Here is a 15916-nt window from a genome sequence, read left to right as displayed (position 1 = left end):
GAACTTGGGAAGCACCAGCATTATAAGCCAAGATTCTCATTAGGAAGATGATACAAGAAATAACTAAAACCTAAATAGTAGGTGGAATAGAAATAGATAAACTTCCACATAGAGAATAAATCAGATTGCATAAGATAACAAACAATTCATCACTTTTCTATGGCTGCTATAGATCTGGGTTTGAATCTTGTCCAGGAATACTTAGAATTCAAGGAGATCTATAAAATTAAGTCATCCTGTTTTCCCTTTTTTAAATGCCTCTGAAAAAAAGTTCATAACGGTTTGGCCATAATTAAGAAATAAGTCTATCTTCAGTTCATGATTTTTAATTTTTTCACTTCTTGAACCCTTAGGATCTATGCTCAGAACAATAAATATTATTCTCACAGTATCTTATCTCCAGGTTTGTATTGATGTGGATGAAGAGAAGAAAAAGAAGAGAAATTTTATATTCTTTTGAGTCATAATAGCAGTAACTGACTTACAGTAGATTTCCTCACAGCTATTTTCTACTCTCATCCTGTGGATATAGCTCAACTACATTTTGCTGAAATTTTAAAGTTCTTAAGGCATGACCTGCCACACCTATGCCTTTTGCAGTAGTCCGAGGAAGGAAGGCAAATTCCACACTTTTAGTTGCACACTAAGCACTATAATTGATCAAGCCGTGAACTACATGATATGTGGTTCTGTACTAATTTTTTAAGAGAATATGAAAATATCTGGGCATGGAAAATTGTCCATAGAACATTTGGATACTCAGTTTAATTCTTTACATATTGTCAATTCTAACATCATTTTGCTGTAACTTGCCATTTTTGTAAATTGCTCTGGCAAGATAGATAACAAATATTTGTGCTACACATTTAGTAGCACTCTGCCACGGGACAATGAAGATTTTAGATGCTTTATCAGCAGTGAAAAAGTGGATCTGAAGTATTTTATGTCGGAGTACAAGCACCTGGTCTAAGAAGGAACATACGTGGCAATCAGGAAACAAGCTCTTTTAATCTAAAGACTTGGATAATCCCGCTATTTTTAACTGTTTGGACTCTTGCCATTTTTATGTGGACCTTGGATGAAAGGAAGCTAAGCATTTTTCTTTGTCACAGCTTTCTCAACAGCAGAAGTAAAATACATTGGGGAAAATTCCTTTTCCATAACATCCAGCTTTCTCTTCATGCTGACATTTTTATTAAAGAAATTTGCATTTTTCTCCTATCAATACTAAATTCTGTACCTGGGGTTTTTTTAAGACAATCCTAAATTGATTAACCAGCATTTTTTTACTGATGTGTCTGAAAGACTTAAATGAGCTCTCTAGCTGGACAAAGGATTCTTGCTACTTATGACTGGTCTCCCTTCACCAGTAATGAGGATTACTCATGAAGTCAACATGACATTTTTGTGCAAATGTTTGTCCAATAATGGATCAACACAAAGAAAATGGGAGCACATATAAATGGTGCTATCCCCTTGGGATTTTTCAGTTAATTTGTTCATCGTGCTAAAATGATACATCACTTAACTTTAATCATTTGCTGATACTCTTGGACTTTCCTCAAACATTGTAACAGAGACTACTGTGCTAATGCTGCAAGAGACTGTAGTCATACACGTGTGATTTGCAGCATATTTATTTCCTGGCTATTTTTATTTCCCTGGATTCAGAAGAACTAGTTATAAAAGCATGAATTAATACAGATTTTCAAGAGTTTAAAACACAAACGCTGTTCTAAGAAGGATGTTCTAAAAAAGCAGGCAGTCTGAATTAGCTACACCTAGAGCTCCATAATCGTTTGACACCTTGTTCTGACTGCAAGCACAAACACATTCAAACACATTATTGAAATTGAACGGTATGAACGTATAGGATTAAACAGTGACAATGCTTTTCAGGTACAGGTCATAACAACAATTTACTCTAAGCTTGTTAAAATCTTATTGTTCATGCCAATTACATGCTTATTTTAGGCAAAAGGACATGACTGAAATCTGCTTAAAGATTAAAAGATTCAACTTCTTCTGGGTTGTTAATTTTTTAATTATCAGGACAGCTAAGGGCAATAAAATGAGCTTACTTTTTCTTACTTTGATTTGTTTATATTTTGATAATACTAATGGGATTAGACTAATAAAAACCCCTTACAAACAGCAAAATTCAGTAAGTCCATTTTACTAACAGAAATGGTTTTTAAGCGCAAAAAATATTTTTACTTTGTTCAGACAGAAGAAGTATTGTATGTACTACAAAATTACCTTAGAACCTGGTATAGTAATGTTGGTTATATAATCAATAGTAGAGCCAAAGAACAGTGGCATCTGTAGAAATCAGAACATGAAAAGAAATGATTCAAATTGCTCAGAAAATCATATTCAGACCACTGTCATAACTAGTTGATATAAGCAGCTAACATCTGTGAAACAGCTTACCTTTCTTTATAAGGTAGTATAAAACAACATTAAACATAAGTAAAACATCCCCATATGTTCTGTGCTATTGTTTTTCCAAAGATTTCCTGCCTGTATCTATCCGAATTTGTTTTAGCTGGATCTGCGTATTCTTTGGGGAGTTCTGGTATCTCTGAATGTGCTGAGGCTGTTGATGACTAGGTGTCTAGTTTTTCTGTGTTTTTTTTTTCTCTTACTGTTACTTGGAGTTAAGTTTGATTTTACATCAGCATTGACAACCAAGAAAATCATATTTATGTGCAGACTTTGATCACAACCAGTCACCACCATAACTTTAGAAGTACTTTTTGTGCATAAATGAGGCTGACATTAGAACCATTCTGACTCTTTTCCTTTCCTTCTTCCCTTGAGTTCTTCAGAATAGCTGCAATCTCTTGTTATCCTATCACATAAACTTGGTTTTCCAGTCTGGTTGTGTTATCTTTAACCTCTTTACACCTGCTTGTCTATTTTAACAAAGCCCTTTCCTCAGGAATCTCCTGCCTACCTGCATGCTTTGTGCAGCTCTTCAGAAGGACCTTGACAGGCTGGAGATGTGGGCAGAGAAGAGCCATCTGAAATGCAACAAAGGCAAATGCAGGGTCCTGCACCTCAGGAAGAATAACCAGTGCAGGCTGAGGACAAACCTGCTGGTCTAAAATGACCCTGTTTGAGCTTTGAGGTTGGACGAGGTGACTCACTGTGCCCCCTTTCAACCTTACCCACTCTGTGATTTGTGAACCCTACAAGATCCACCAGTCTGGGCTCCTTCCCTCTCAGTAGCTACACCACATCCTGGGTCATATTCCTCCAGATATTTTGGGCTTAATATGTCCCTGGAGCACAAATGTTGCCGTGCTAGACATTTGCTTATTTTCTCCTAGGCTTTGGAAATTCACTCCAGTAGGATGCTCTTCTCTGCTTCCTTCAGTGTATCTCACATTCCTCCTTCAGACCCATTTCTCCAAAGGGCGTACTTAGAATGGGAATGTTTTAACTTGCTCATTTCTCCTTTGAAAAAGGTATTTTCAAGGAGCTGCTGCAAATGTTTCTCTGTCAGAAATTTCCAAACACAACACTTCCCCAAGTTTCCTCATCCGCTGCTCTCATCAATGTGCTCTCTGGCGGGCCTTGGTGGTCCTGGCTGCCAGAGGGAAGAACCTGTCATTTTCAAAATTGTTATGTCCAGGATGTACATGTTTAGGTTTCCTTGGCACTATGCGTTTTGTAAAAGTACTGCAGGTTCAACCAAATATATGTAAAACAAGTAAATAAAGACGTGTAAGTGACATATCTAGATCTCTTCTACTTGTTTTTTTCCCACAGATTATTTGGATAGTTTCTACTCTGCTGTAGAAATGACCTGTCTCTTTTTTCTTTGATACTGCCAATACTTGGTGTCATGCACTGTCTGGATGCTCTCTTTGCTTTACACAAAGAGGAATTGTGCTTACTTCAGAAAAAACAGTGATTTCTTTGCTAAATATTAGACATTTCAGAGATTAAAATACTGCTAGGGGATGCAAGAGACATATTGCCAGACTAATAGTACATAAATATATAATCATCCAGGAAAAAAAAAGTAATTTGTGTTTTGTCCCAGATTCAGAAAAGACATAATACACAAAGCTAACAGTAGAACATTGTCAACTCTTCTGAATTTACTTTTACAGTATTTTATGTAAGGGAACTGACTTTGGCCTCCAACAATAGAAAATTAATATTTAATGTAATGGAAAAAAACTATTTGAGGGTGTATTAATTAGTACATTACATGTCTTAAGATATGCAGACATTCTTTTAAATTATTTAAGAATTCAAAAGGAAAGCCTCCATTATTTCAAAAGGGAACACTCCAAGTGTTGTTCAGATTGTGGAGCTGACTTTGTGGGTTAACTAGAATGATGGAATTATGTTTCTTAGAGCAAACCACAATATTTTAGGAATATACAAGAAGGATCTAGACCTAGTCATCATTCTTTTGATGAAGGGTCCTCAAATGTACCAGGACTGGTATTGTTCTGAAGCACAGTATCCTGGACAGGGCATGGACAGTGCTGAAAGCCACTATATCCTGGTCGCCTCTGCCAGACTGAAGCTTTTACCACTCCCAGACATACAGCCTGGAAGCATGACACCAAAAGGCTTAACTGATCTACGCTGTTGAGGTACAGATCTGCCAAAGAGCAGAGGAGGTGGACTCTGACACTCTGGGCTGTGGCCAGGTCGATCAGTTGCTTCAGACAGAGGGTCTCTCATCCCTTGATATAATTGTTTGCTGTTTTCAAAAACAAAACACTGTTCTGCGAAGAGCATTGATACACTGTATCCTTGCTCTCAGCTGGAGTCAAGTGCTCTTACTTCAAGTTGATTCTCTTGGCTCCTCTTTAGTAGCCCCAGTAGAAGCTTTTCAAATTTCCCAGGATTTCAGTCTACTTCTGAGCATAAGAGTTCTTCCTTTCGTTCACAGGTGCTTCAGTGGAATAAGCAGAGCCTTTTAAGTCACTTAGAAAACTAGCATTTCTCTTAATTCCTGTTGTTTAGACTAGGGCTTTTAATTGCAGTACAAGCAAGAAATATTTTGTCTGAAAATTAGAGCAACTATTTTCTTGAATTTCTAAGAGAGCTGAAAAATGTTACACATTCTACCATTACACAGACATCTTTGTTAGGAAACTTTTGGTAGGGCAAGCTTATTCCTGCATCAATGAATCATACAGTCATGTCAAAACACAATTTAAATTATGGTAGTTTGCATAAGACATATATGCAAGAATTACAAAATAATAAAAATACTTCAAACTACTAAAATCACATCACTGTAATATCAAACTCCACCTGAATTATGGGTGTCATACTTTCTCTTGGCAGTCTGTTTCCTTTTCCTTTTGTCCAAAGTTTCTCAGATACCTCTTTCACCCAACAGATTTTTTTATACCTTATCTTCTTTACCTCCAAGAGATGAACATTCATTTTAATACTGGAAGTCTCATTAGCCTTTGAAAAAGCACTGTTTCAACATGTGTACCACCTGTAAGAAACTCAGTTTTAATTCAGTACCCTAAGATGATCATCCTTTAATTCTGATTAATAATCATCACACAGATGACAAAGCAGTTCTCCTTTGGGAGCTACTTGACATGTCTGCTCTCCTAATGTAGCCATTTAAGTTGTACTGAATTTCCATTTGCAATTTCCATGTTCAACTCTAGAGGTGCAAACTCACCTGTTCAGTCATTCATTTCACATTTTGATCCCTGAGGCAGAAAAATTAATTGCCTCAATGAAATGCTGTAGCAGCTGAGCTTTAACTTCTCGTTTCAAATAAGAGCACTGAATATGAGCACAGAATCCTTATTGGCATAAATTTTCTTTAAGCTATTGGGACTGTACTGATTTATTCACACTGAGGATGTGTCTCAAAGGTGTTACTCTTTCACCTGTATTTCAACTTTCTTTTGTTTTCTCTTCTAGGGCAACAGGCTTTGGCTTTCTGAATGCACTATGCAAAGCTGCAGCTGTACTTGGAAACCTAATATTTGGTTCCCTTGTTGGTATCACCAAAGCAATCCCTATTCTCCTTGCTTCTACTGTTCTAGTATGTGGAGGTCTGGTAGGACTTCGGCTTCCTGATACAAGAACCCAGGTGTTGATGTAAATGGAAAAAACATTCACTATTTATTTCCTTCTCTGTACAAATGTCATTCTCCTGACTGATGGTGCAAAGGCTTCAGATTCTCAACACACAGTAGAGTGCACAAATGTCAGAAATCAAACCCAAAAGATATTTTGAAGTAGCAGAGATTTAGCAACCTCTGTATGAAAGTTTTAAATTTCACTTTTGTTTGCTTGCATACTTTGTTATTCAAACCCATTTCACTTTGAAGTGCAAAGCTACCTCTTACAACAGTTTTGGTGACATATCCAAGAAGGTAAAAACCATACTGATAATTAGATATTTAAAATGCAAGCAGTCAGATTATTTCAAAAACACATGGTCAATTTGGCCGTGGCATTGTCGGCTTTAGTAACAGTACAGACGTGCAAGTCAGTTACTTAGCAGTATTGGCGCAGGGAATGTTAATGTATCAATGCATGCAGCATTTATCAGGAAACTCAACTGATTGCATCAGTACTGGGAACAGTGACCTTCTGCAGCTGTGCTTAGGTGATAAAAACTCATGGCAATGACTCTTCCTTGGGAAACATTTTTAGGCAGATTCAATCTAAGCAAAGATTACTGCACCCCATACTGACTGAGGAGAAGGCAACAGCAAGTGCAGGGAATTTAAAGGTCCATACAGGTATGCAGCAGAGAGAATAACAAAGTTAACATTGTCACTTTTTGCTGCTGATGCTCCAGAAAACTTATGTTTTATTCTCACTTGTGGCATCTGGATTTTTTTTTCATTTAAAACAGTGAATTTGTCTTCTTCCGGGAATGAATAAATACAAATAGTTTTGCTGTTGTTAGTAAGAATAAAGGAAGAACCAGGCCATTGAACTATAAGGATGATACTTTCAGAGATTTATTTAGAATATATATATATAAAGACCTTAATTACTTTCATAGTTTCTATACTTCTTAATATAACCATTTTCTCGGCTAATTTTTAATAGTTCCAGAAATGTCTGACCACTTGATATTTTCAAATGTCTCTTTGAAAAGCCACTAAGAAATAAGCCATGGCAAGACTGCAGGGAATAGTAATGCTTTTATTAGACCAAGTGCATAGATGGAAAACAAATGATAGTAAATACATTCTTTCTATGCTGTGGACTGTTCTGATTTATGGAAAATTCCCCATCAGTCCTAATGCTATGCAAGAAGTTATGGGACCTCTTTAAAAAATCAGCATTACAAATTTAATACAGATACATTTATAAAATCATCAAAGAAAAGAGGCAGATCCTCTGATGACAAAAATTTGCTTTGCTTTCAGTGGAGCTAAGACAACTTATATCTGCTGATTAACTATCTGCGGTTTCAAGTGTGAAATAACAAATTTTCTATAAAACATATGGAAAATTTTATTCAGTATTTTTTTCTCATTATGTCTGACAGCATTTATTAGATAGATGAATCATTGCCAAGCAACTAAGCTTTCAAATAAGGTCATCATATAATAAGCCAGACCTTTTTAAATTGATTTTTCTCTTGTTCTTAGATGTGAACTTGGATTTAGGTAGTAATATGGCGCACTGCAGTCTTTATCAGTCATCATCGTTGTCATATTGAAAGAATCAGTAAAGATAGATCATTCAACGTATTCATAGTTCACTGTTTAATCTATTGATTTTAGAAGTGACATTTTCAGTTACTAACAAATGCCTCTGCTACACATTGTAGCACAAAAAGTCTTAGCCCAAGATGCTGTTTTCTCCTACGAAATGAGAAAATTGGCAGAATTTAAAGAGCATGAGTATGGAAAACTAGGGGACATTATTTTGATGTTGGTCATTTAAAAAAAAAGTTTAGCAAGTGTGTTTATTTTGGAGTTTTAAGATGAAGATATTTGAGAATACATATTTTTATGTTTAAATCTGACTTTGACATGACTCTTAAATTTCTAAACTATTCTAATAAATGAGGAAGAACTCATTTCACTAAGGTCTAGAAAAAAATTCTGGCCTTAGTTTTGCATCTGTGGCCTTTTTTCCACCAATCATAGCCTTAATATTATTTAAGGCTGTTTTCTACAATTAATATTATATTTGAGCCATTTTTCTCTGTGCAATTCATTAGTAGCACATGTTCAACTACTTGCACATACTGCACAAGTTATTTTGAAATCTGAAGCCTCTGTACATATTTGGAGTAAACACCAACAACAATGGTAAAATATTGCTTTGTCTTGCACTGTCCTCTTGCAGTAGTATATTCTGTCCATCTCTGCATGTAATTCCTGTAACACTCACATGCAGCACTTCATACCTTCTGACCAGCTTGAAGGAATTGGGTCACAGAAAAAAAGTATTCAGCATCTGAGGGCTATGATTCAAGTTTAACACTCTAAATCTCCAACATGTAAAATTATGTTGATTTCAGTGTTGGTCTTAACATAAATCCTGACTATATCATAGGTCTGTGATTAAGTCTGGATGAAATGAAATGTAGCAACAACAGGAATTAGCAGAGATTTTTAAAAATGGACACTGCATGGTCCAGAATGATAATGTTCTGAGGTAGAAAAAAGAAAAAGGAATAGTGGGTAGGAACTGGGAGAATAAGTAAATTAAAGAGATGGACAAAGAAAGAGAACAAGAATAATTCCAAGATATGAAACAAAACCAAAAGTTAGAATTTTCCTAGATGGCAAGCTGGCTGGCTCAACAGATTTGAGCTAGTGTGCGTGCCAACATCAAAGTTGTTTGAATATTCAATAGTTTTTGCTTGAGCACAGTAAAGATTTATCTCATAAAGACAAAAAAGTGAATGCAATTTCACACTATAAATAACTTTGTGAGATAGGTGAAATCCACAGACGGGAACAGACATCTGAACACAAATGTTACTCACACTATAAGTAATTTGACTGGTCTTCAGCAATTCTGTCTTTTCTTGCAGCCTCCAAAGCAATCACAGGTAATAAATATTGAACAGAAGGACCTGCACTTTCTTTCTATGTCTATTCACTTATATGTCACACAGAGAATCACTTAGTGGCATGGCTAGATTCCTAATATACCAGACAGAAGCAAACTTGATGGCATTTGTGTATTACAGTTATAAAACCTATGTAATCAAAACTGCTTATTTGTCTGTTTTGGTCACAGACACAGAACTGACTGACTGCTAACTAGAAATCCTTGTCAGTCTAAACTGAAGTAGGATATAACATCTAGGAATTTTCTGTGCAGCTGAAAAAGCTCATCTCATCAAGCAGAAATGACAAAAAGCACAATGACCCCTGAAAACATATAAGACTCATGGCATTTAGAATGCTATTAACCATAACTGTCAAATATTTTGAAATTTGGAAACTGTCCACAAAAGAGACCACATGTTTTCATTTTTGGCAAGGAAATTTTATTTGAATTAGTTTCACTCCTTACAGGTTGTGTAATAGTAGAACTTGATTTAGCAGACTCTAATTTCTTGAAAGCATCTTATTTACCGTAGTAGTACTCTTTAACCAGCCTGGTTATGTCCATGCTAGCATCCTGCTGCTTGGAAGCATGCGCTACAACATTTGGGAACCACTGCATCGGTTGTTGAGTACAGGCTCCTAAAAAGGGAGCTAGGAATAGATTCATAATGGAGCACTCAACATTGGTAATTAATGACCTACTGGGAAGCCTTCTTCCTCTTAGCTTGATTTTAACCAGTTCCCTTACAGAGTTGTATAGTACAAAAGCTGAGCATTGATGAAAAAGAGTTACCCCTCCTTCCTGATGGCTCCAGTAGTCTACTTGTCCTTTATCATTTTAGGAATATGGATCAAAGTTAAGATTGCTAACTCAAGCTCTGCTTTCCAAATTACTTTTCTTGCTAGGGGGACCAGCCTTAAAGAAAATTAAAACTCTCTCACCTGCTTCTGAACATTCAGTAAGAATTTCCATTACATATCTTTTGCATTTTGGTTATAACTTTTTAAAACAGTATGTAAAGAAGCTTTAGAAGTCCTTCTGTGGGTGAATCTCACCTTTTGAGACAGCCAGGCTCCACGTTTACCTGAAGGCTGACCTAATAAAAGGAGAGGTGTCTTCTCAGAATAGCGCCTGTTGATCTCCTGATTTGAGGGAATCCTCTTGCCTGTGCACCTAGCTCAGCTCCATTTGGAGGAAAATTATATTTTGTATTCTTTTTTTCTTTTATCTACCACTGTGGAGCCTTACCTTTGTGTAACTGCTCTTGAGGCACAATGCCGGATACCAATTCTCGGCAAAGTAATATAGTCCTCAGTCCCTCATATGGACAGCCTCTGTGTGCTAGGCTTTAGCTTTCTTCCCATTCTGAGTTTTAAATTAATCTTCATTGGTCAGAGAAAAATGTTTACATCCAGTCACACCTCTTTACCTAAACAAGATGATATCATGCTAATACAACCTACAAGCCATGTTTCCTGTTTAATAACCTGGAAATGCAATTGAAATTTCAATTGTAATGTTAAAAAATGAATCTTTGCACTCAGGGGGTCAAAGACACAAGAAGTAAAAACAGAAATGTTCCACATCCGCTGGTGTTTTGAAAGAAAACACATGTTCAGTAATCATATTCCAGAAGAAAACACATCTGAGAGGCTGCTTTCTATATTTCCTGCCTTCTTGTTCATTAAACTTACAGTAAAATATTAGGTATTTGCCTGCATTAGTACTTTCAAATGCTGCAAGTTGAAAAAACACAGCATGAAAATACAGACTTCTGCTTGTACTTTCAAGGTAAGACATGGTTCAGGTAATAATGTGATATTAGAAGAGACATGTTAGCCAGAAAATCTGGAACTCAGTTCAAAACATGAACTAAATGGAAAGTATCAACTTATAATACTACTTGCAGATCTCACTTACCTTCATTTAACCTCACGTAGTCTACAACCAGTCCATTTGCTGCTATCAGCTTCATTTGCTTTCTTCCAATAATTTCAGCAACTGCGGCAAAATATATTTAGATTCTCTATCATTAGGCGCCTTTTTTTTTAATCCCACCCTAGCTGTATAAGATTGATATATAAAAAAACAGAAGAAAGATAAATTGGGCCTGATTTATTTACTTTTCTTATTAAACATTTTGTTGAATTATGTACAAAGATGCTGGCCTATAATAGGGAGTTCTAGGCCTTTGAATACATTCTGTGAAACTCAAAATGAACAAAGCAGTAATTTTCAGCAGTCTCTTCCCACAACATACACATGAGTTACATTTAATAGGACCAAAACACTTAGGGAAAAGTACAGTGCTTTCTAGGGTAAACAATCTATTCTCTTTGACAAAGGTCTAGAACACATTGCTCGCTCCGGACCAGTACACAGTCTGATAACTAAAGATTGGAGATTACATAACAACAGGAGCATTTGGGTGAGGATGACCTGGCATGAAAGTATTGTTCTTTCCACCCAGGGTACTCATGAGTATACATTTTAATGACACATAACCAAGATGATTTGTAGACACTTGTCCCTACTCTGGCCATCAACACATTTGAGTTGAAGCCAGACATACCAGCCCACAAGTGAGAGAGAAAGTGAGAGAGAAAAAGAGCTGGCAGGCACTTTCAGCACTCTCTCCCACAGCTAGCCACCTAAGTTCATTTCTCTTGGATCCTAAGGATCTGGTTTTTTGCTTAGCTTTCTACTTTCTAATTTTGGACACCTACCACTTGCCATTCAGTTTTCACAAGCAATCACAACCAAGCAAGCTGAAGCTGCTGTAATGCTAAAGGACAGCGCTCACAGCTCATTGCAAATGGAGTACTCTGCAAGAGTCCAGTGTCATATGTGTTGTTCCAGTTTCATTTGTTGTCAAGCGATAGAGTTGTTGGCTAGCACTTCTCCTGTACAATTCTGCATGTATTCTTATCTATAAGTCATGTCCTCTGTCCTCTTAATGTCTGCCTTGTATGACCACATGTTTGCCAATCCCCCACTGGCTATGTGATAAAAATATTTTGTGAATCTTACATGGGTCTGTCTTACCCAGTTAAAAAGAAGAGGGTTAGGAAAAATACTGAAACAGAATCAAATTAAATGTAAACAATGAAGAGTAATAGTTCAAGAAATAGGCTTCAATTATTTTTATTTTTTCAGATGTTTTCTTCAAATCCTAGCCTGAAGCTATATAATATTGCATATTGTAAAGAAATAGTACACAGTTAGAAGTGAACACATATGTAGGTGAGTGGACACACACATCTCTATAACACAGATGAATCTTAAACTTTCAAGTCATGTTCTCATCTCTTTCTCCATGACAGTGTTACTTTCTTCATTGTGCATTATGTTTTGAACACAAATAACATCCTGCTCCATTCCTTTTGCAGAAACCTTTACTTATTCATGTGCAAAATTGTTGGGATGCCAAGAGTCATCTCAACTGGCCCTTAGCTTCCAGTCATTGGAAGGGGATTCCTGAAATGATCTGTAAAATGAACTTTGACTTGGCTGTTGCCTTCCCCTGTCTGCCCAGCCCACCCTCCTTCCCCATCACACTGTGCCAAACATCAAAACAGCACATCATGCAAAGGCACTGGTGTTCCAGTGGCTAGGAGACACAGTACTCTCAGATACATAAACTCCTAAAAGCTATAAATTTTGTCTTATTCAACCAAAAGGCCTTCAAAATGGTCCATGGGGATATCAACATGCTAATTTCTGTGTAATGTATGAGAAAATGTATGTGATATTCTGTATTGTATGTTTTTCATTGTTTCTGCATATATGGCTGCTGCTGTTCTAGTGATGTGGTTAAAGAATTATCTGCTACTGTTCTTATCAGCAATTTTTGACCAGCCTGAAACAGAGCCATTGCCAGGGTGTTTTTCAATTAATGATTAACACCCATGAAGATCTTCTACAGTAATTAGTGCCATATAAAGTCATGGATACTATAAATGAAGCCAATCTAGGGTGAAAATAGCCGCACATACCCACCGACCAGTGACAGTGGAAAGAGCTCTTCCAAAAGCTCTGGCATCTGCTACATTTCTTCTTTGCTCTTTTCAGGATGTTCACTCTCTGAAGTATTCTTCCTCTGGTAGGGGACATGCACTCATGCTACAGAAGTAAGAAAGCAGAAGAAAGGGCATATTCCCTTCACATGAAAGAACGTATGTTTGCTATAGGAAAGCCAGCTCTATAATAACATTAAAACAAGCAAACCATCCAACCCAAGCAGCTTGCGACTCTTTTTTATCCCCATGTCTCCTTTGAGTTGATAAACTAAATACCAGTGCTTACGAAACCTTTGGGAGGAGGCTAAGAAAGGCTTATATGATAGTTCTTTTGGAAAGGAGGAGACCTTTCCAATGAGTAAACACATGCAATGAATGAAACCGTAGCATAGTGCTTCTAATTGTGAACACAAACAAGCAGTTTTAAGTAGAAAAGTATCACTCAAATCTATAGCAGCAGTAGATAGTACTACCTTTTATACAGAAATGTGTAAACATAGATTAAAATCAATGGCTTGGGAGAAAACGGAGAATATTTGAAGAGCTGCTTCAAAAACACAACCTCCCATCATCTCTTTTGGACAAACCTTTTAGTACTTTCCTGTTCCTTCCTGCTACCAATCATCCTAATATGGTGACTGATTCTTTTAGTGCCTCACTAATGAAATGAAAGGCTAAATTGACATTTGCTCCTAACAAAAATTGAGAGCAGGCATGAAATTAGCACTGTAGGAAAGCTAGCTCATTTATAAGAATTTAAAAAATGCCACAAGCCGCTAGTGTCTGCCTGCATTTATTGTCCTCCAAGTGGTTTAGGATCCTACAGAGTGTTACATGTCAGAAGCTTTGTATGTGTAATCTGATCTCTATTTAAATCAGTGAAGCAATTTTTTAGGGTCAGGAGCTTTGTCTTTCAAATATGAGAGGTATATGACTGTATATACTGCCATGCTGGAATTTCTATTGTGAGAGAAATGTGTTTTTTCAGCCCTTTTTTAGGATGAATAATTTTAGCCTTGTTTTTCCTATGAATGTAGTGCTTCACAAACATTAGAAGGATTTCAGTACCAATGCTATAAGCTAAGTGAATCAACTGGCAACTTCTTTTAATCATTTTCTACAGAATATTGTATTAAAAACCCAAATTAAACTTTAAAAAATGCTGTATTACCTTCAGCTGCACAACATTGTGACAACTAAATTGTATCTCATGTTTGCCCTCAAATATATGCAGGAATATACCATACAAAATTAGATGTTTTTTTTAAATGGGCAGTTTCCATTGCAGTGTAATGACATATGTGCAGAAGTCAGGTATCAAGGACGAGGTACAGAAAGTAGGGCTCTTGGTCTTCACTGCAACTTACTGGTATTGTAAGGCTACTGACTTTCTCAAAAACTTGTTCCTTTTTTGTTTTCACTGCAATTTATTGGCATTGTCATTGGCATCTTCTTAAAAACCTGATAGCATTTTCTAATGCTAAGCAACAGAAGGAAAAATATGTTCTTTCCTAGTTTTTACAGTTATTTCCTGTCCCCAGTTTCTGCTTCTAAACTTCCACTCAAATTTCCAGCTGCTCTCAGCCAACTGGCCGTACCATTTTTCAAGCAGTCTTCAGTGAACAAACACACCGATATGTCAGTGGTCATGTGTTGTCAAGAAAATCATTACCATTTCTGACAATCTCCATTTCTCAATGCAAGGTAACATGTACATATTGTAAATACGGGTAAGAAGCTACTTTAAAGTTGAATTGCCATTTGAACATGGGAATTTGACTTCAGATCTGCTAATCTGCACCAAGATCTTGGCAATGGTCCTGACTTCTCTGTTTCTTTCTTTATTTGTTTCCTTTACTGCTGTGTGCGCCTGGGAAGCAGGTTACAGTCATCACTATTGTATCTATGTGTTTGCATGTGTGTGCCTTGATAAATTCTCTCTTTTGGAGTTCTGAATTTTTCATTTCAAGTCCAGCTGGTACAATTGTGAACTCATCTTTCCAGTATCTTCATCTGTGTAGAATTGCCAGCTTCCAAAATGTTTGACCAAGTGTTTTGATTAAGTCCTCTGAGGAAAGCTGTCTGTATATTTGTGAAAGGGCATGCTCTGTGTAGGATGACTGTGTACAGTATAAATCTATAAAATGTGGAAGTGTTTATAAATTTATCTGCAAAATATTTATCATCTGTGAAACAAATGCAAAGTTATTTAGTGTACATCAGATTAATAAATGGGGATGATTTTTTGCTCTGCTATATTAAAATAAAGATATGTTCTCTGCAATGAATACATACCAGGTGTGATGATAGCCAGAATATTGCTGTTCTTTATACACAAGATGCTACACTACCCACTATAGAAAAAACCAGTTCTTTTGCCTTAACTGTTCTTTTACTATGGTTCTCTATGTATCTCATCTTTAGTGCCTGTAGTAGAAATTGAACATATAGTAAAAGTAAACATGGAACAAGTTAATAAAGTTTAATGAGTTTAAGTGACCATGAAAAAAAGATAGAGCAAAAGGTACTATGGTTGTAAGAGGCAAAGTTCTTTAGTTAACCATCTGGGATTCATATTTTTATGGTACATAACTACACAAAATAGACACCTGGCCTTTCAGTATATAACTGCATTGCAGGAGTATGTTATCAACAAAAGGGTTTAGTCTAACTAAATGTAAAAACACACTGCTGCAAAGTATAATGATCCATGAATCTGAAAGGCCAGAAGAAATTTATATAATAAACTATGGTTCCATAAGAACTTGGGATTCACAGGAAAAAACCCACTACCAACAACAAGGCCAAACAAACACATACTAACAACAAAAAAAAACCCAAACCACCCGATACAC

The 15916-nt window shown here is 36.4% G+C and overlaps 1 protein-coding gene across 2 annotated transcripts in view; it reads left to right on the top strand.

Moving 5' to 3' along the window:
* Nucleotides 1-15353, top strand: part of SV2C (synaptic vesicle glycoprotein 2C) — a 119684-nt gene extending 104331 nt beyond the window's left edge. For both annotated transcript variants that reach the window (XM_064735129.1, XM_064735130.1), the window contains exon 13: nt 5926-15353. In XM_064735129.1, coding sequence (XP_064591199.1) covers nt 5926-6109 — 184 coding nt within the window. In that variant the 3' untranslated portion in view covers nt 6110-15353. The remainder of the gene's footprint in view (nt 1-5925) is intronic.
* Nucleotides 15354-15916: the final 563 nt, after the last annotated feature.

Source organism: Zonotrichia leucophrys, chromosome Z (genome assembly GCF_028769735.1).
Source record: "Zonotrichia leucophrys gambelii isolate GWCS_2022_RI chromosome Z, RI_Zleu_2.0, whole genome shotgun sequence".
In the NCBI taxonomy this organism is placed as follows: Eukaryota; Metazoa; Chordata; class Aves; order Passeriformes; family Passerellidae; genus Zonotrichia; species Zonotrichia leucophrys.
This window is presented reverse-complemented; position numbering and strand designations above follow the sequence as displayed.